At 35.8% G+C, this 22,380-nt stretch overlaps 1 protein-coding gene across 5 annotated transcripts in view; it reads left to right on the forward strand.

The window, feature by feature from the left end:
* TBC1D8B (TBC1 domain family member 8B) overlaps window positions 1-22,380 on the forward strand; it is a 117,385-nt gene that overhangs the window by 74,394 nt on the left and 20,611 nt on the right. For 2 of the 5 annotated variants that reach the window (XM_064278654.1, XM_003414817.4), the window contains 9 exons: window positions 7,198-7,315; window positions 8,708-8,993; window positions 9,924-10,053; window positions 10,834-10,932; window positions 17,453-17,521; window positions 17,680-17,920; window positions 18,657-18,722; window positions 20,532-20,615; window positions 21,851-21,907. In XM_064278654.1, coding sequence (XP_064134724.1) covers window positions 7,198-7,315; window positions 8,708-8,993; window positions 9,924-10,053; window positions 10,834-10,932; window positions 17,453-17,521; window positions 17,680-17,920; window positions 18,657-18,722; window positions 20,532-20,615; window positions 21,851-21,907 — 1,150 coding nt within the window. Of the gene's footprint in view, window positions 1-7,197; window positions 7,316-8,707; window positions 8,994-9,923; window positions 10,054-10,833; window positions 10,933-14,661; window positions 17,382-17,452; window positions 17,522-17,679; window positions 17,921-18,656; window positions 18,723-20,531; window positions 20,616-21,850; window positions 21,908-22,380 lie in introns of those variants that run through there. The other 3 variants (XM_064278655.1, XM_010594702.3, XM_064278657.1) reach the window with 3 other exon arrangements.

Genomic DNA, 22,380 nt, shown 5'->3' on the forward strand with positions numbered 1-22,380 from the left:
AGCCAGGGTTTTCTTTGTGGGAAGTTTTTGGATTACTAATTCAGTCTCTTTACTTGTTATAAGTCTATTCGGAATTTTCTATTTCTTTCTTGAATTGATTTTAGTAGCTCGTATTTCTATGGGAATTTTTCATTTCATCTAGGTTATCTAATTTGTTAACATATAATTGTTCATCATACTCCCTTATAATCCTTTTTTATTTCTCTGTGGTCAGTAGTAATATTCTCTCTTCCATTCCTGATTTTCATAATTTGAGTCCTTTCTCTGTTCCTCTTATCTGGTCAGGCTAGCTAAAGGTGTTTCAGTTTTGATGATCTTTTCAAAACCCAACTTCTGGTTTCATTGATTTTCCTCATTTTTTTATTCTTTATCAACTCTTGCTTGCCCAGAGGCTCAAGGCTAGCCAGAGGTGAGAGCTTAGGGCCTTTGGTATTCTTTCTTGAGCCTACACACAGCCGAGGGCATGCATAAAGTCATATATATGTGCATAGCATTCTAGATTCCTAGGAATATGTTAGAGCTTTAAAAACCTCCCTATGGAGTTCTCATTCCCCAGCTTTCCTTTTAGCCTATTGTTTATCCAACTGTTATCCACTGCCTCAGGTAGCTGCCATGTCCAACAACTGCCTCTGATTGCTTTTGACAAATACCCCTGGGCAAAAGGCTGCTTGCACTGTATAAGCTCTGAGTCACGTCAAATTACAGACAGCCTTGCAAGTGGGGTCTTCCAGAGAACCACCAGATAAGCCAAATAATGATAATTCCCTGAGAATGGGGCTTTGAAGGAACTCCAGCCTCATTATTTTCCATCCAGTGGCTGCTGCTGTTGTTGTTAGGTCCCATCGAGTTGATTCTGACTCATAGCGACCCTACGTACAACAGAATGAAACACTGCCCAGTACTGCTCCATCCTCACAATCATTGCTATGCTAGAGCCCATTATTGTAACCACTGTGTCAGTTCGTCTCATGGAAAGTCTCCTCTCTTTCTCTGACCCTCTACTTTACCAAGCATGATGTCCTTCTCCAGGGACTGGTCCCCCCGATAACATGAGACGAGGTCTTGCCATCCTCACTTCTAGGGAGCATGCTGGCTATACTCCTTCCAAGACAGATTTGTTTATTCTTCTGGTGGTCCATGGTATATTCAATATTCTTCACCAGTGCCATAATTGAAATGCATCAATTCTGCTTTGGTCTTCCTTATTCATTGTCCAGCTTTCACATGCATAACGTGCAACTGAAAATACCATGGCTTGGGTCAGGCACACCTTAGTCTTCAAGGTGACATCTTTGCTCTTCAACACGTTGAAGCGGTCCTTTGCAGCAGATTTACCCAATGCAATGCGTCTTTTGATTTCTTGACTGCTGCTTCCATGGCTGTTGATTGTGGATCCAAGTAAAATGAAATCCTTGACAGCTTCAATCTTTTCTCCATTTATCATGATGTTGCTCATTGGTTCAGTTGTGAGGATTTTTGTTTTCTTTATGTTGAGGTGCAATCCATACCGAAGGCTGTGGTCTTTGATCTTCATCAGTAAGTGCTTCAAGATTTCTTCACTTTCAGCAAGCAAGGTTGTGTCATCTGCATATTGCAGGTTGTTAATGCATCTTCCTCCAATCCTGATTCTCAGTATTGGCAAAAAAAAAAAAAGCAGTGAAATGGGCATTCAGGCACTATCAGTCAGAAATATAAATCGGTGTAGTCTTTTTGTGAGAGAATTTGGCAATAACATAAAGCCTTTTAAAAATAATATTCTTTGACTAAATAGCAGCTGCATTCTGAAATTGATCAAACACGCAGTCAAAATGCATTGGTAATTACTGGTGGTTGGAATGTGAAAATTGGAAACAAAGGAGAAAGGTCAATAATTGGAAAATACAGCCTTGATAATAGAAATGACTCCAGAGGTCACATGGTAGAATTCTGTAAGACAAACAACTTATTCATCAGAAATAATTTTTTCAGCAACACAATCGACTACACACATGGACCTCACCAGATGGATTACAGAGAAATCAAATTGACTACATCTGTGGAAAGAGCCAATGAAGAAGCTCGATATCATCAGTCAAGACAAAGCCAGGAGACAAATTGCTCATGTGCAAGTTCAAATTGAGGCTGAAGAAAATCAAAACAAGCCTACGAGACCAAAGTACGACCTTGAATGCATCACACTTGAATTTAGAGACCATCTCAAGAGTAGATTTGTCCTGCTGAACACTAATGACCAAAGACCACAAAAGTTGTGGGAAAATATCAAGGACGTCATACATGAACATCAATATCTTAGGCATTAGTGAGCTGAAATGGACTGGTATTGGCTGTTTTGAATCAGACAATCATATGGTCTACTGTGCTGGGAATGACAAATTGAAGAGGAATGGCATTGCATTCATAGTCAAAAAGAACATTTCAAGATCTATCCTGAAGTACAACGTTGTCAGTGATAGGATAATATCCATATACCTACAAGGAAGACCAGTTAATACAACTATTATTCAAATTTATGCACCAACCACTAATGCCAAATATGAAGAAATTGAAGATTTTTACCAACTTCTGCAGTCCGAAATTGATCAAACATGCAATCAGGATACATTGATAATTACTGGCAATTGGAATTCGAAAGTTGGAAACAAAGAAGAAGGAACAGTAATTGAAAAATATGGCCTTGGTAATAGAAATGACACCAGAGATCGCATGATAGAATTTTGCAAGACCAGTGACTTCTTCATTGCAAATACCTTTTTACAACAACCTTTTTTCAATGGCGACTATTCACATGGACCTTGCCAGATGGAATACGCAGGAATAAAATCGACTACATCTGTCGAAACAGATGATAGGAAAGCTCAATATCATCAGTCAGATAAAGGCCAGGGGCCAACGGTGTAACAGACCATCAATTGCTCATATGCAAATTCAAGTTGAAGAAAATTAGAACAAGTCCACAAGAGCCAAAGTATGACCTGAGTATATCCTCCCTGAATTTAGAGACCATCTCAAGAATAGATTTGATGCGTTGAACACTAATGACTGAAGACCAGATGAGTTGTGGAATGGCATCAAGGACAGCATACATGATGAAAGCAAGAGGTCATTAAAAAGACAGGAAAGAAAGAAAAGACCAAAATGGATGTCAGAAGAGACTCTGAAACTTGCTCTTGAACATAGAGCAGCTAAAATGAAAGGAAGAAATGATGAAGTAAGAGCTGAACAGAGGATTTCAAAGGGTGGCTCGAGAAGACAAAGTAAAAGTAGTATAATGAAATGTGCAAAGACCCAGAAATAGAAAACCAAAAAAAAAAAAAAAAAGAACTCACTTGGCATTTCTCAAGCTGAAAGAACTGAAAGAAAAAAAATTCAAGCCTTAAGTTGCAATTTTGAAGGACTGTATGGGGAAAATATTAAATGATGCAGGAAACATCAAAAGAAGATGGAAGGAATACACAGAGTCACCTTACTAAAAAGAACTGGCCGACGTTCAGCCATTTCAGGCGGTAGCATATGATCTGGAGCCCATGGTACTAAAAGAAGTCCAAGCTGTGCTGAAGGCATTGACGAAAAACAGGCCTCCGGGAACTGACTTAATACCAGTTGAGATGTTTCAATAAACGGATGCAGTGCTGGAAGCGCTCACTCATCTATGCCGAGAAATCTGGAAGACAGCTACCTGGCCAACCCACTGGAAGATATCCATATTTGTATCCATTCCAAAGAAAGATGTTCCAAAGAATGTGGAAATTATCAAACAATATCATTAATATCGCACACAAATAAAGTTCTGATGAAGATCATTCAAAAATGGCTGAACTGCCAGAAATTCAGGCCGGATGGAAAAGTGGACGTGGATTGAGGAATGTCATTGCTGATGTCGGATGGATCCTGGCTGAAAGCAGAGAACACCAGAAATGTGTTAACCTGTGTTTTATTGACTAGGCAAAGGCATTCAACTGTGTGGATCATAACAAATTATGGATAACATTGTGAAGAATCGGTATTCCAGAACACTTAATTATGCTCATGAGAAACCTATACATAGACCAAGAAACAGTCATTCGAATAAAACAAGGAGGTACTCCGTGGTTTAAAGTAAGGAAAGGTGTGCATCAAGGTTTTATCTTTTAACCATACTTAGTCAATCTGTATGCTGAGCAAATAATCAGAGAAACTAGACTTTATGAAGAAGAACACAAATGAATGCAATATTGGAAGTGCTCATTTGTCTATGCTAAAAAATTTGGAATACAGCTGCTGAGCCAACCGACTTTAACAGATCTATCTTTGTGCCCATTCCAAAGAAAGGTGATCAAATGGAATGTGGAAATTTTCAAACAATATCATTAATACCTCTTGTTAGCAAAATCCTGCTAAGATAATTAAAAAAATTGCAACTGTACATAGACAGGGAACTGCCAGAAGTTCCAGGTAGATTCAAAAGAGGACATGGAATGGGGGATATCATTGCTGATTTCAGATCTTGGCCAGAAGCAGAGATTATTAGAAAGCTGTTTACCTGTGTTTTATTGGCTACATGAAGGCATTTGACTGTGTGAACCATAACAAATTATGGATAACATTATGAAGAATGGAAATTCCAGAACAATTAATTGTGCTCGCGCGTAACTTATACATGGATCAAGAGTCAGTCGTTTGAACAGAACAAGGGGTTAATACGTGGTTTAAAATTGGAAAAGGTGTATGGCAAGGTTGTATCCTTTCACCTTATTTATTAGATTTGTATGCTGAACAATAAATCCGTGAAGCTGGACTATGTGAACAAGAACACGGCATCAGGATTCAAGGAAGATTCATTAACAATTTATGATATGCAGATGGCACAACCTTGCTTGCCAAAAATGAAAATGACTTGAAGCACTTACTGATGAAGGTCAAAGACTACAGCCTTCAGTACAGATTATGTCTGAATGTGAAGAAAACGAAAATCCTCACAACTGAACTGATAAACAACGTCATGACAAGTAGAGAAAAAAATTGAAGTTGTCAACAGTTTCATTTTACTTGGATCAAATGATCAGTCTACAGAAGCAGCAGTCAAGAAATTTTTTTTTTAATGTATTACATTGGGTAAATCTGCTGCAAACAAACAAAAAAAAAAACCCACTGCCATCAAGTCGATTCCGACTCATAGCGACCCTATAGGACAGAGTAGAACTGCCCCCATAGAGTTTCCAAGGAGCGCCTGGCGGATTTGAACTGCCAACCTTTTGGTAAACAGCTGTAGCACTTAACCACTATGCCACCAGCGTTTCCATCTGCTGCAAAAGACCTCTTAAAAGTTTTAAAAATCAAATATGTCACTTTGATGACTTAAGGTATGCTTGATCCAAGCCATAGTCTTTTCAGTGGCCTCATGTGCATGCGAAAGCTATGCAAGGACAAGGAAGACAGAAGAATTGATGCATTTGAACTGTGGTCCTGGTGAAGAATATTGAACACATCGTGAACTACCAGAAAAACAAACAAATCAGTTCTTAGAAAAAATATGACCAGGTGCTCCTTAGAAGCTAGAATGAGGAGACTTCCACTTGCTTACTTTGGACACATCATCAGGAAAGACCAATTGCTAGAAAAGGATGTCACATATGGTAAAGTAGAGGGTCAGCAAAAGTGAAGGAACCCCTCAGTGAGGTAGATTGGTAATAGCGACAACAATGAACTCAGACATACCAACAATCATGAAGATGGCGCAGGATTGGGCAACATTTTTTTCTGTTGTACGTTAGGTTGTCATGAGTTGGAGCCAGCTCAACAGCAACTAACAACAACCCTGAGAAAATAGTAAAAAACTTGGATGAAAATTTATGTACAGAGATATTCATTGCAGTGTTATATATAATAGTAAAAAATTGAAATCAGCTTAAATGTCCAATAATAGTAGAGTGGTTAAATAATTTATATTATACCCAATTTATTATTTTACAGTCCTTAAAAATATTATCTTAGAAGAATATTTCATGGCATCAAAAATGGACAATATAATGCTTAGTGAAAAAAATCAAGATTTAATATACAGCATGACCCAAATTTTAGGAGAGAAAGCAAGAAAAAAACTTTTTAAAAAAGCAAGGAAAAAAAATACATCAACATGTTAACAATGGTGATTTCTGGGTAGATGGGATTATATGAGGTTTTTATTTCCTTCTTCATACTTTTTCATTGTTTCTAAATTCTATAAAATAAGGATTTGTTACCTTTATAATTAGAGATGTGCCCAAATGTGATAGAAAAGTAATGATCTGACATTTGTGTGCAAGATAGAATAGAAGGAGAAAGTTAGAGTGGTAGCAAGAATGAAGAGGAAAAAATATATCTAAGTGATACTTTCTTTTTAAAAAATTTATTGTGGTAAAATATATGTAACAAAACGTTTGCCATTTTAACCATTTTTACATGAATAATACAGTGACATTAATTATGCTCACATGTTGTACAACCATCTGTTTCCAAATCTTTCCATCACTCTTAATAGAAACTCAGTACCCCTTAAGAAAAAAAAAAACCCACTGCCATCGAGTTGATTCCGACTCATAGCAACCCTACAGGACAGAATAGAACTGCCCCATAGAGTTTCCAAGGAGCGCCTGGTGGATTCGAACTGCTGACCTTCTGGTTGACCACCATTGCACTTAACCACTACACCGCCAGGGCTTCCCCCTTAAGAAATACCTCCCCATTTCCCCCTCAGACCTGCCCTTGATAATCACTAATAAACTTTGGTCTCTATGCATTTGCCTAGTCTAGATAATAATAAGTATGTAAGTTGAGGATGATATCTAAGAGATGTTCTACCGTAGGCAGCGTGAAGTACAGATGAAGTTTGTTTCTCCAGTTCTAGTATATCCTTGAAGGTAATACAAGTGGTTTTTTCTGATTTGTGATAATTATGATTTTTTTACTCATTGAAATTAGTTAAAATTAGGAAGGTTTTACTGATTGTATTCTATATTCATGATATCCCTGCTTCATTTTCTTTGAATGATGTGGTATAAAATAACTGATTAGCAAATGTTAGTCTGACTTCACCTTGTTTTGCTTTGGACTGGCTAAGAGTTCTCATGTTTCCATTATTATTACTCTTTTAATTGTTGTTGCTATTGAAAACTACTATATTTGAAGAAGAAATTTATTTCTTACCTGAGCAAGATTTACTTTTTTGTATTTTTTCTTTAGGCAATGAATATTTTGACTTCAGTGTTGCTTCTGTACGCAAAAGAGGAAGAAGCTTTTTGGCTTCTGGTTGCGGTCTGTGAACGAATGTTACCTGATTATTTTAATCGTCGAATCATCGGTAAGAAAATACACATACACACACATATATTCTTTTCTAAACAAATCCTGTGGCTCTTGTCTATCTAGTATCCAATTAAATCAAAAAACCGATGAATTAGGTTGTGAAATATGCAAAATGCAAGCAGTTTTAAAATGTCACTTTCACTTGACATGCTCAAGAGAGGAGCTTTTTGCATTGAGTGTTATTGTGTGCCATCGAGTCAAGTGTGACTCATAGTGACCCCATGTGACAGAGTAGAACTGCCCCATAGAGTTTTCTAGGCTGTAATCTCCATGGAAGCTGATTGCCAGGTCTTTTTACTGCATAGTTGCTGGGTGAATTTGAACTGCCAACCTTTTGGTTAGCAGCTGAGTGCTTAACCACTGGTCACCAGGGCTCCTTTTTTAATGAGTATGGTTCTAAATGAGCCCTATAGGGTCGCTGTGAGTCGGAATCAACTTGATGGCACTGGGTTAAATGAGCCCTGATGGTGCAGTGGTTAGTGTCCGGCTGCTATCCAAAAGATTGGCAGTTCGAATCCACCAGCTGTTCCTTGGAAACCCTATGGGGGCAGTTCTCCTCTGTCCTATAGGGTTACTCGGAGTCAGAACTGAATCGATGGCGTTGGGTTGGGTTTTATGGTTGTGAAGATTGTTTAATATATTTTTTAAATAAAATTTCTGATCTTAACAAAATTGAATTTTTAAGTTTATTATAGGGTCGCTATGAGTCGAATTGACTCGATGGTGAGTTTTTTTTTTTTTTTGATCCCTATATTGCTAAAAGAATGGTGATCTGAAATTTCCAGAGCTCCCAGAGAATTTTTAATAGTTTCTTTATGGGAGGGGGGCTTTAATCAGCTTAAAACCCCCACATTTATATGAATTATATAAGTATTTGCAAGGTCAGAAAGAAGGATCAAGTTCTTGGCTTGTTAATTGTCTAATATTTTCTTCAGTCACCAAATAACTTACAGATCTATGATCCCCTACCTCAAAACTTATGTATGGTCTCTCTTCAGAAGCCTTCCGTATCTTGGTTATGTCATTGACTGTATTCTCTCTTTTGTTATAGTTTTTTGTGTGTTTATCTTAAGTTCTACTAGTTATTAAGCTCTTTGAAGATGAGACCAAGTCATTAATTGGTGTATCTCTTGTAGCACCTAGTGCAGATCTCTGCACATAATACAGTTTCTCAGATAAATTTGAGTTGAGTTTCTCCAGTGCTTCTTGATGCGTGGCACTCTAATAGCAGCTGTAGAGCTGTATGAAATATAGAAAGGGCACCAAAGGAGTTCATAATTTCAGGAAGAGAGATAAGATGTATCGGCATACTAATAGAAGCAGGAGGTATAATAATCGAGTCCTTTAGAAAGGTGTTCATTTTTCAACTTCTTTTGGTATTCTTCAGGTGCATTGGTGGACCAGGCAGTCTTTGAAGAACTTATCAGGGATCACCTTCCTCAGCTAACAGAACACATGGCTGATATGACATTCTTTTCCTCAGTTTCTCTCTCATGGTTTCTCACACTTTTTATTAGTGTGCTACCTATTGAGAGTGCAGTGAATGTAGTGGACTGCTTCTTCTATGATGGAATAAAGGCCATTTTACAACTGGGATTGGCAATACTGGACTATAATTTAGACAAATTGCTGACATGTAAAGATGACGCTGAAGCTGTGACAGCGTTAAACAGGTACTGTAAGAATCATAGCATTTAAATCTGGAGGGGACCTGAGAGATTATGTTGTTCTAGTCCCTTATTTTTACGGATGAGAAAACTGAGCCTCTAGAAATTTGAAACAATTTGCCCAAGGTCACAAAGATGGTTGAACGGAAGAGCTAGGCCTAAAGTCTAGTACTCTGTCTTCGAGTATTATATAATATAATGACAGTAAATTGTTTTGAAGTAAATTACTAAGTTCTTTGCCTGTTATACTAATAGTGTTGATTCAGTATGCTGGTACTTTCATAGCTCCAGTTTGAGCTATAAAATGTCTCTGTATAAAATTAATTTGAGGCAGTAAAGGGGGCTTGATCATGTGAAATGTCCAGGGGGAGAAATCATTCTGGCTTCCAAGTGATTTCAATCAGTTAGATTGAACTATATTTTCCCAGTAGTTTTTTTTAGGAATGCAGTTTTGCATTGGAGCACACGTGTAGTATGTGTGTGTATGTGTGTGTGCATATGTTGAATGAATTAATATTTGAATGAGTGACTGTTCATCAAGTATAGAATAAAATACAAACTCTTCACTCTCCCATTCATAACTGTCTGTGATAAAGCCTCAATGTACCTTTCTTAACTTTTTTCTCCTTACATGCCTCTACATACCCTGTATTTCATCGTTACTGAGCTATGTGATATTTGCTAAGTACACTCTGAGCCTGTTTCCTTCCCTCATGCTCACCTCTCCCCTTCTGAAACGATTTCTTCTCCATTCCATTCTTCTTACCCGTGTCCTCCTAATTCCCAACCACCCTCAGATTCTACTCCATAAAATCTCCCCTTGTCCTTTCAGTTTAAATTAACGACTAACTCACTAGGGGGAAAATTCGATGCCATTTTCTCTGCTTTAATAATTTTTGTTCCACTAATTATTGTATTAATGTCACTTTTGGATAGGTTCTTTGACAATGTCACTAATAAGGATAGCCCATTGCCTTCAAGTGTTCAGCAAGGTTCAAATATGAGTGATGAAAAAAGCAGTCATATTAGAGTGGATATTACAGATTTGATTAGAGAGTCAAATGAGGTAAGTTTTTTAAATTATAAATACGTAAATTCCACTCCAGACTCACTGCCATTGAGTCAATTCCGACTCATAGCAACCCTGTAGGAGACAGTAGGACGGTCCCATAAGGTTCCCAAGGCTATAATCTTTACGGAAGCAGACTGCCACATCTTTCTCCCACAGAGCACCTGGTGGGTTCAAACCACTGACCTTCCGGTTAGCAGGTAAGTGCTTAACCACTGTGCCATCAGGGCTTCTTTATAAATACACAGCATATTTTAAATGATTGATATGGTAGTTGCATCTGTAATGATATATTAAAAGTAAGATAATAATGCAAGATAAAATTTAAAATCCATCTTCACTTTAAAATTCAGTTCTGTGAGTTGTTCCTAGGTTTTATAACCACCTCTGCCTCCATTTGCTTTTCATTAAATGAAATTGTATTTGCTTGCTTTCACAAATCATGACCACTTTTAAGTAGCTATCACTACATAAAAAAGTGAAAATTTTCCCATCTTAGAGGCTGGAGGACTGGTGGCGTTGTGGTTAAGAGCTCAGCTGCTAACCAAAAGACTCGCAGTTCAAATCCACCAGCTGCTCCTTAGAAACCACATGGGGTAGTTCTACTCTGTCCTCTAGGGTCGCTATGAGTCGGAATTGGCTTGATGGCAACAGATTTCATTTTGTTTGGTTTTTATCACTATATAAAAAGGTGAAAATTATTCTCAGACACTAGAAACTTTACCAATGTTCTTGTACTTAGTCCAGACACATAAACAAAAAAAAAATTTCTTTCAGAAATATGGTAATATTCGCTATGAAGACATATACAGCATGCGCTGTCGAAATAGGTTGTATGTGATACAGACCCTGGAGGAAACAACAAAACAGAATGTGGTGAGTACCCATCCAATAGGGAAAGCCAATAGAAGTAACATATTTTTCTTCAATATCCTTAAAAATTTATATCTGTGTGAGGAAAATGAAAAAGACTGAACAATTGAGCTAGATTCTTGCCAAGGGTCAGCTTACTGTAAATTATTTGAGAGGGAATAAGTTATTTTCTTCTGATTGATTAATGCTGGTTGCTCCGACATGTGTTGTTATTTGACCTTCAACATCATTGCAGCTTAGTGTTGAATATCGTGATGTAGGTGTTTAAGCATAAAATAAATAAATAAATAAACTTTTTTTTTTATTTGTGATGTGCTTCATCAGTAAGAATAGCTGACCTACAGAGTAGTCAGTACTACTAATATGTATTTATTATCCTTGGGTATCTAAGGTAAAGTTAAAAGGGTATAAAGCAGTATGTTTTAAATACTCTCCTTGTTAGTATGTGGATTGATACATAAGAAGCTGTTGATATTGGTTGCCTCTGGTGAAAATGTACCGTTTGAGCTTTTATCATGAGAATATATTATTTTTATAATTTAAAAAGATTAATAATTTTTCTTGCCTCAGTAATTTATAAGGTAAAATATTCTAAAAGCATAATATAGTTAATTTGTAATATTATGCAACCGGCTTGCTTAAAAGCTGAGTCCTCAGAGATACAAATCTGGGCCATTAATACTTCTGAGGAGTCCAGGTTTAGAATTCAATGAAATAAATTCAGTGATGTCACTGTGACATAGCATAGAGCCCCTTTGACTCTTGTCTTAGTTTTTTAATATTTATTAAAAAAAATACTAAGGTAATACATTCTCATTATAAATACTGTAAAAAATAAAGGTCCCCACTCCAGGAGTAACCAATATTAAAAATGATTTGACATATATCCTTCCATATCTTATTTCTATGCATCTGCAGACATATGTGTGTATGTTGGGGGTGGACCTGAGAAGTAGGTATATAGTTTTTAAAATAAGATTGGGCCATCCACGTTGTTCTGCACCTTACTTTTGTCACTTAGAAATATAACATGGTCATTGTATATCAGTACCTCTGGATCTACCTCACTCTTCTTTATGGCTGACTAGTGTACCATAGTATGGGTGGGCTAGAATTTATTTAACAGTTCCCTTGTTCGTTTAGTTTGTCTCCGGTTTGTTTTTTTGTTTTGTTTTGTTTTGTTTTTTTGCTCTTTTAAGTAATACTTTAGTGAAACGTACTTGAATATATATTCTTACACATTTGTAGAAATATTTCTTCTGTAAGATAGATTCCCAGAAGTTGAAGATGGGTCAGAGGGGGTATGCCCATTTAAAATTTAGACAGGTACTGCCAAACTATCCTCCAAAAGGTTTATACCAAATTATAATCCCACCAACCTTGTGAAAGAATGCCCTTTTCTCATACTCTCACCAACTCTAGATGTTAGAAATTATTAATTTGTACCAATTTGATAAATAAAAGTTCAAATCTCATTTTAATTTTTATTTCACTGACCACATATGTTTAGAAATCAATTAATCCTTTTTATTTATTCTTCTAATTGCTTGGTTGTTGCCCATTTTTCTATGAGGTTGTCTTTTTCTAACTGATTTGCAGGAGCTCTTTGTATATTAGTAGTGTTAATTCTTTGCCAGTTATATTTGTGGCTAATATTTTCCCCCAGTCTTACTGTTTCTTTCATTGTCTTTATGGTGTCTTTCAGTGTACACAAGTTTCAAATTTTTGTGTAGTTGAATCTTTCTCTTTTTTCTTACATGATGTCTTGGTTTCAGGTCAAACTAAGCAAGGCCTTCCTTAATTTAACATTACAAAAGTCTTTCCTTATATTGGTTTGTATTACTGGTATTGCTCTCTTTTTAATATTTAAATATTTAATACACCTAAAGAATATATTTTATTTATGGTAGGACATAAGACTCTAATATAATTTTTTTCCCAAATGAAATAACCTGTTGTCTAAATACCATTTATTGACTAGTCCACCCTTACTGTATTATACCTTTTCCATGTGCTAAATTCTTATGTACGTAGGTGGATTGTTTCTGGACTCTCTCTTTTTCTTCCTGCAAATACCATACTATTTTAATTATTGTGGCTTTATAGTCCATTTTGAAATCTGGTAAGGCTTTTTTAATGTCCTTTTAAATGTCTGTTTTAATTGTTTATTTTACTGTCCTTTAGTGAAAATTTATAGTTTTTTATATAGATGTTACACATTTGTTAGGTTTATTCTGCACCTGTGTATTTTATAGTTTTGTTGCTAATATAAATGAGATGTTTTTCCATTACATTTTCTAATTGTTTATTGCTGTGTATATAAAAGTTATTGGTTTGGGTATCTTGCTTTTGTAAATGGCCGCATTATTGATTCTCATTACTTCTAATATTTTTCCATTAAATTCCTTGAATTTTCGGGATAGACAAGCATGTCATTTCTACTCTTAAGAGTTTTGGCCCTTCCTAATATTTACTGTGTGATATTACTTCATAATTTCTGCATTCTGTTGAATCACCTTTCTTTGGAATGGGGACAGATGTGGATTTCTTCCAGTCAGTTGGCCAGGTAGCTGTCTTCAGAGTTTCTTGGCATAGATGAGTCAGCACCTCCAGCAATGTATCCGTTTGTTGAAACATCTCAATTGATATTCCGTCAATTCCTGGGGCCTTGTTTTTCACCAATGCCTTCAGTGCAGCTTGGACTTCTTCCTTCAGTACCATCAGTTCTTGATTATAATGCTACCTCCTGAGATGGTTGAACGTTGACCAATTCTTTTTGGTACAGTGACTCTGTGTATTCTTTCCATTGTCTTTTGATGCTTCCTGTTTCATTCAATATTTTGCCCATACAATCCTTCAATATTGCAACTCGAGGCCTGAATTTTTTCTTCAGTTCTTTCAGCTCAAGAAATGCTGAATGTGTTCTTCTCTTTTGGTTTTCTAACTTCAGGTCTTTGCACATTTCATTATGTTATGTTGTTTTGTCTTCTCAGGCCACCCTTTGGAATCTTCTGTTCAGCTCTTTTCCTTTATCGTTAAGCTTCAAGAGCTTCAGCTGTTCTATGCTCAAGAGCAAATTTCAGGGTATCTTTTGACATCCATTTTGGTCTTTCCTTTCTTTCCTGTCTTTTTAGTGACTTTCTGCTTTCTTCATGTGTAATGTCCTTGATGTCATCCCACAACTCGTTGGATCTTTAGTCATTAACGTTTAATGCATCAAATCTATGCTTGAGATGGTCTCTAAATTCAGGTGGGATATACTCAAGGTCAAATTTTGGCTCTTGTGGACTTGTTTTAATTTTCTTCAACTTGAACTTGCATATGAGCAATTGATGGTCAGTTCCCCTGGTCTTGTTCTGACTGATGATATTGAGCTTCTCCATTGTCTCTTTCCACAGATATAGTTGATTTGATTCCTGTATATTCCATCACTGGGGGATGTTGTTGAAAAAAGATATTTGTGATGAATAAGTCATTGGTCTTGCAAAATTCTATCATGTGATCTCTGACATTGTTTCTGTTACCAAGGCCATATTTTCCAACTACCAATCCTTCTTCTTTGTTTCCACCTTTCGCATTCCAATCACCAGTAATTATCAATGCATCTTGATTGCATGTTTGATCAATTTCAGACTACAGAAGTTGGTAAAAATTTTCCATTTCTTCATCTTTGGCATTAGTGGTTGGTGCATAAATTTGAATAATAGTCGTATTAACTGGTCTTCCTTGTAGGCATATGGACAGCAGTACATCGAGAGGAAACTGCCAGAAATTCAAGCTGGATTCAGAAGAGGATGTGGAACGAGGGATATCATTACTGATGTCAGATGGATCTTAGCTGAAAGCAGAGAATACCGGAAAGATGTTTACCTATATTTTATTGACTATGCAAATGTATTCAACTGTGTGGATCATAACAAATTATGGATAACATTGTGTAGAATGGGAATTTAAGAGCACTAAATTGTGCTCATGAGGAACCTGTACAAAGATCAAGAGGCAGTTATTCAAACAGAACAAGGGGATGCTGCATGGTTTAAAATCAGGAAAGGTATGTGTCAGAGTTGCATCCTTTCACCATACTTATTCAATCTGTATGCTGAGCAAATAATCTGAGAAGCTGAACTATATGAAGAAGAACGGGGCATCAGGATTGGAGGAAGACTCGTTAACAACCTGCCTTATGCAGATGACACAACCTTGCTTGCTGAAAGTGAAGAGGGCTTGAAGCACTTACTGATGAAGATCAAAGACCACAGCCATCACTATGGATTGCACCTCAACATAAAGAAAACAAAAATCCTCACAACTGGACCAATAAGCAACATCATGATAAACAGAGGAAAGATTGAAGTTGTCAAGGATTTCATTTTACTTGGATCCACAATCAACACCCATGGAAGCAGCAGTCAGGAAAGCAAATGACGTATTGCATTGGGCAAATCTGCTGCAAACAACCTCTTTAAAGTGTTCAAAAGCAAAGATGTCACTTGAAGGACTAAGGTGCACCTCACTAAAGCCATGGTATTTTTAATCACCTCATGTGCATGCAAAAGCTGGACAGTGAATTAGGAAGACTGAAGAACTGATGCCTTTGAATTATGGTGTTGGCAAAGAATATTGAATATACCATGAATATGCCAGAAGAACGAACACATCTGTCTTGGAAGAAGTACAGCTAGAATGCTCCTTAGAAGTGAAGATGACTAGACTTCATCTCATATACTTTGAACATGTTATCTGGAGGGACCAGTCCCTGGAGAAGGACATCGTGCTTGGTAAAGTAGGGGGTCAGTGGAAAAGAGGAAGAACCTCAATGAGATGGCTTGACACAGTGGCTGTAACAGTGGGCTCAAGCGTAACAACGATTGTGAGGATGGCACAGAACCGGGCAATATTTTGTTCTGTTGTACATAGGGTCACTGTGAGTTGGAACCAACTCACAGCACCTAACAACAATAGCAACAATATTTATGCTTTCTTTCTTTATCTTGTCTTATTGCTTGTGTAAAACCTTCAGGGAAGTTTAAATAATAGCAGTGGAAGTAGGCTTCCTTGTCTTATTCCTGAATTTAAAAGAAATGCCTCTAGTATTTTATTGTTACATATGGTGTTTGCTGTTGGTTTCTAAAGAATGCCTTTTTTTTTTTTAATGAAGGAGGTTTTCTTTTGTTTCTAGACTAAGAGGTTTTTGACTTTTTTTTAATCAAGATTGAGTGTTAACTTTGCTCAAATGACTTGTGCACATGTTCTTGAGACTGTGTTTTTCTACTTTACTAGTGCAGTGAATTATATTAAAGAATTCCTAATACTAGCATTCCTTTGCATCCTTAAAATAAATCCTATTTGTTCATGATGTATTATTCTTTTAATATTCTTCGCTGATCATTTTACTGTTAGGTTAGCTAGGTTCTTTGCACCTATATTAGGTGACACATTGGTTTACAGTTTTCTTTTTTTGTGCTAATAACTTTGATTTTCATATCAGTGTTGTGCTCACATCATAGGATGAATTTTAGAATAATCTGTATTTTTCTATGCTCTGGAATAGTTTATATCACATAAGAATTATCTGTTACTCGACAGTTTTAGAAAATGAGCCTATAAAACCATCTGGGTCTGCTGCCTTTTTGGTGGGAGGTAGATCTTTGATTGTTTTTCAGGTCTGTTTATTCAAATTTTCTTACTGTTGCTGAGTTAATTTTGCCCGTTTGTATTTTCCTAGAGAATTATCCAGTTCATCCAGACTTTCAGATGTATTGGTATAAAGCTTATGGAATTCATTCAATGACTATGTAATGGTACCTTTATGTGCTGGGCACTTTTAGTGATCTCTGTATCTGTGTTTATATTACCCCTTTCCTTCTCAATGATGTTTATTTGTGATTTCTTTTATCACACTTGCCGAAGATTAAACTATTTTATTTATTTTTTCAAATAACCAGCTCTTGGTTTTATTAAGTCTACTGGGTTTTTTTTTAAAAAGTTTTTCCTGTTTCATTAATTCTACTTTTTATCATTTTTACCCTTGCTTTTAGATTTCTTAAATATTATAATGATTGTACCACTAGTGCTTATTCTCCATGGAGCAGTATAAAATTGCATATTTTCTAAGGTTCTTGAATTATAATTTTTGGCACAGAGAGGGATGTACATCTCCCAATGTGTTTGAAATGTTTAATTGACAACCCCACATGATGACTTGGAAATTGCTTATGTGGTTAGAGCAAAGCATATGAAATGAGACTTGAATACCATTTATTGACATTAAGTGGCTGTCCTTTGGTGATTTGGGGGCATGTAGCATTAAGGTCAAAGTACGTATCAGAGTAGAACTGAACTATAGTCTATATACAACTTTTTTAATGGTAAAATAGGCACGTTTACCTTTGTTATTTCTATAAAAAGTTCAAAGAAAAATAAAATTTATTGTAGCAGAGAGGAATCTCTAAATTGAAAGATAATTTCTATATTGAATTGTTAAGTTCAAAATTCTGAATTGCTTTTAATCTTTTTTTTAAAGTTGCGTGTTGTATCACAAGATGTGAAATTGAGCCTTCATGAATTGGATGAACTTTATGTCATCTTTAAGGTATTGTTATTCTTCTTTAAATGAAAAATAATGTACTTTTAGCAGAATTTTATTACAACTACTCTTAAATATTTTATCTTTAATTTCACAGACATGTTTAAAAGAAAAAGCTCTTCCAAAATTACTTTTTGTGATGTAATAACTTTTTTTTTTTATAGAAAGAGCTGTTTCTTTCTTGTTATTGGTGTTTGAATTGTCCAGTATTGAAGTACCATGACCCCAGCCTGCCATACTTGGAACAGTATCAGATTGACTGCCAGCAGTTCAGAGTCTTGTATCACTTCTTGAGTCCCTGGGCTCATTCTGCAAACAGAGACTCACTAGCTTTATGGACGTTCAGATTGTTGGATGAAAACTCTGACTGCCTTATAAACTTCAAAGAATTCTCATCTGTAATAGGTAAGGTGATGTCCAATCATTTCTTTTTTTAAAGCAAAAAATAATTTTTTTTTATAAATATTTAATACTGGTTATTTTTACCAATTTAGTCAGATTATATCACCCTGGGTTACATTGTCTCCAACTTTAGCAATAACTGGACCTTTTCTGTGTTTGTTGCCAATTCTAAGTATATTGATCTAATTTTGCCCCAACTGTCACAGAAAAGCAAGCTGTTAGATGTGGGTGTTTCAATAAAGGAAGAGAATGACCTGGCTTCCCCACACTCAGGTGCATGGATGCTACAGAAAGACTTTCCACCTCAGTAAAAATCCAACCTAGAAAAGCGGTAGGGGAATATCAAACAAACTAGTAGCACCAATCGTATTGTTTATTTCTCTGTTTTTCCAGATAGCCCCAGGATGCTTTTTTTTTTTTAAATCAGGGATTGCCCATGGAATAGCAATTATTTCCTCAAATGAGGCATAAGGCCTCATTCCAAAGAAAAACGAAGTTCGAGGTTGGGGGAGAAGAGATCAGCACGGGAGCATTTTATCCCTCTGTTAAAGGATATTTTGCTTACACCTTTAAGGGAGAGGATCTCACTGGTTGGGTGGTTCTTTAACTATTAAAGTAACTGAAGGTTTCTGATTCCTGATTCTTGGCTAATATCTGTATCTTAATTAATCTGTGTTGCTGGACTTAATTGAATGTTCTCTGGATACGTGATTATTTGTAATTGAATTTTATTGAACAGACATAATGTACAACGGAAGTTTTACTGAGAAGCTTAAACTGCTTTTTAAGCTGCATATCCCTCCAGGTAAGATTTTAACAGTCTTTAATGATGTACAGGAAGGAGCTCCGTGTCCTGGTGGTTAAGAGCTTTGCTGCTAACCGAAAGGCTATTGGTTCATAGCTACCAGCTGCTCCATGAGAGAAAGATGTGGCAGTCTGCTTCTGTAAAGATTTATAGCCTTGAAAACCCTATGAGGACAGTTCTATTCTGTCCTATAGGGTCGCTATGAGTTGGAATCGACTCGACAGCAATGGGTTTGGTTTTGTTTAATGATGTACATAAGGAATTTATTCCATTTTAACAAAATATAATTACAGATATAATTCCATTTCAACAAATAACATGATTTTCAGTATGATATATGGCCATTGATTCATTGTGGCCCATAGATCATACTACCACTACTTTTACTGATATAGTGAATTCTATAGAAGAGATTCAGCGTTAACAAATGGATTTACAAGTTTCCTTCCTGTTAGTGGTCAATCTATTTAATAATAGTTTGTACACATGAACTACGTATCATTTGAATATTGGTATAACATTGTTTTTTTGTTTGTTTGTTTTTGTTATTAGTGAGTAGAATTTAACTTTAGACAAACTTCTAAACTTGAAAAAAACTAAAAAAATCATTCAGAAATGTGGGACCAGATAGCTGGGATATTAAAAATTGGAAAAGATAGCAAAATAAAAACTACCTTTTATTGAGCACGTTGTTTCTCAAATAATTTACTTTGCATACAGTCTTTCATTTGATCTTCACAATGTCCGTGAAAGGTGGTATCATGCTTCTAATTTTGATGATAAGGAAAGTGAGGGTGGGAAAGATTAAATAACTTGCGGAAGATCACATAGCCAATAAGTTGTATAGCTGGAATTCAAACTGAGGTCTGACTCCAAAACTCGGCTTTCCTTCGGTTCTACCAAACGGCCTCAAAGTTACCACACTGTTACAGTTTAGTGTTTCGCACTGACCTTAAGAGACTGCTTTTCCCAAGCCTGTTATGTGCTTTGGGAAAACAGTCTTAGGCTTTACATTGTAGGCACATTGTAAAAGTACCTTTTAGCTTAGATAGGATAATTCACAAAAACAATTGACACCTCATAGTTCTTCGAAAGCTACACCTGGGTTCCCTTTTGGAGTCTTCCCAGGACATCCAAGAAACATTCTTCACTAGACCAAAAAGCAAACAGCCATCTTTAATTTTTCATATACTCAAATCACCAACACAGCATTAAAAACAAAAGACAAACCACTTAATTTAAATCTAAAAGGAGTTTACATTGTCAGTTTGGCTGTTAGAATGTCTAATATTGTCATCAAATACATTTTCAGTAGAGGGATCAAAAATTGGAAAAATGTTATGTACTTGTTAAAGCGTAGGTAGGAAGTAAAACAAAACACCCATCTTCATGTTTTCCTTATTATTTGTATATCTAAACATAGTAGTATGATTTAACAGTTAATGTTTGTTGTCTCCAAAAATAATCTAGAATGATAGTACAGTCCCTCATTTTGTTACTGAAGAGGTTTTTTAAATGACTAAGGTCACATTTTCAGAGATTTCCAAATGCCAGGTTTTCTTATTTCAACTTGTAATGGCTCTCACAAAGCTATTAAAAAGCAATTCGGAGAAATAATAGAACTCAGAATGACCAAGAACTTTTTATTGTTTGCTAGTAAAATAGCACCACTTCCACATTTCTTCACATATGGTCTTCTTATACAGGGATCCTTTGTTTAACTCCCTGTCCCCTGTTTGCCTGACCCATTATGGACTCCGTCTTTGTCTCTCATTATTAGTAAATGTGGTTTGAGTTATCTGTTTTCAGCTTATACTGACGTGAAATCTCAGGACCCTTCAAAAGGAGATGAACTTTCCAAGGAAGAATTACTTCATTTCAGTCAGCTACATGGTAAATTTCTTTTTTAAAAGTTTATCTATATTGATGATTGATCTCAAAGAGATCTCCCTGACTTAGATTTTCTTGACCCAGCTGTAACTAGTAAAATTTGGGTTAATTATACTTCTTTTGTATTGTCATAATACTTAGCACAGTGTTAAGTTCTTGGCGATATTCCACAAATATTTGACTGATTATCCAAACTGCTTTTTTTGGTTTTGATTCGTAGAATCTCCTGTTTATGGGAGAATTAAAAGGAAAATGAATTCTGTTTCTACTTATGTTTCCAAAATTTCTAAAATGTATCAGGCCGTTTTTATGCTTTGCTAAAATACAATGAAGAGAATATAATCTTTGCCAATTGAGGATCATAGTTATTCAAATAATGAATACTTATTATAAATTACTGTAGATGTAGAAGACAGGGATGAATCTGTCTCTAAGACATAATTTGGAAATGATATTTTTGCGCTCTTTGCTTCAGTTTCATAAATATGCAATGTCTTTTGAAGGGATGAGGTCTGATTAATATATATTTTTGGTTACTGTATGTTAATGTAGCTGGAGTCCTGGTGGTACAGTAGTTAAGAGTTTGGCTGCTAACCAAAGAGTTCGGCAGTTTGAATCCACCAGCCACTCCTTGAAAACCCTGTGTGGTAGCTCTGCTCTGTCCTATAGGGTTGCTATGAGTCGAGATCAACTCGATGGTAATGGATTCCCTCCCCACTTTAGTATGTTAAAGTATTTGAACATTAAGTTTGAAGAGACCTTACAAATCATCTAAGTCAAGTCTCTTAATTTCATATATAAGGGCACTAAGGTTCAGAGAGGGGAAGTGACTTGCATAAGGTTTCACAATGAGTTATTGCCAGAACCAGGACTAGTAGCACAACCTTCTGACTTCCGGTGTGCTTTTCTTTTCTTTCTTTCTTTTTTTTTTTTTACTTGATAGTAAAAGTAATACAGTTTAATGTGAGGAAAATCACAAAGCAGAAACTACCACCCAGAAATAAACAGTATTTGATATACTCCCTTCTAGGATTTTTTTAATATGGATTTTTCCTCAGTATTCTTTTTTAATATGAAAGCTCTTGAGTACTTTGAATTCTAATGACAGGAGGTCAGATCAACTAAAATTGGTTTCTGAATCAAGAAAGTAATGTGCACTTATAATAAGTCTTTGTGTAGAGTCTAGTTTTAAACTTGTTAAATATCTTACAAAATGCAATTGCCCTCTTTTCCTGTAGTTTCCAGACCTGCAAATGAGAAGGAGGCGGAATCAGTAAAAAACAGCCCTGAAAAAGGTACTGTGATCTAGGAATATCATTTAATTTAGTTTATTAAGTTACTGTTTTTATAAATAGGATTAACTACACAGGGAAAAAAGTGGATCCCTTTAAAGGCTATTGATTTGTCCTGAGAGCTTTTTCAGTTCCTTTGTGTTGGTTTAACAATTTATTTTTTCTTCCTTTGATACTGAAGTCCCAGAAGTTACAGAAAATATAATAGTAAATGATCCATATTCATTTAATTTTATTATTTTAAAAATAGTTATTTTTACTTACAACAATAATAGATAATCCATGTAAAAGGAGTTCAAACAGTACAGAAGCCCTCATGCCCCCTGTCCAGCCCTACCCTGAGGTAAATGCTGAGAACACTTTGGTTTATATCCTTTTCAGATCTGTTTCTATGCATACACAAAGGTACATAAACATCTCTCTTTAAAAAAAAAATCATTCCATAAATATTGTTCTACAATTCATTTTGCTATGTA

Source organism: Loxodonta africana, chromosome X (genome assembly GCF_030014295.1).
Source record: "Loxodonta africana isolate mLoxAfr1 chromosome X, mLoxAfr1.hap2, whole genome shotgun sequence".
In the NCBI taxonomy this organism is placed as follows: domain Eukaryota; kingdom Metazoa; phylum Chordata; class Mammalia; order Proboscidea; family Elephantidae; genus Loxodonta; species Loxodonta africana.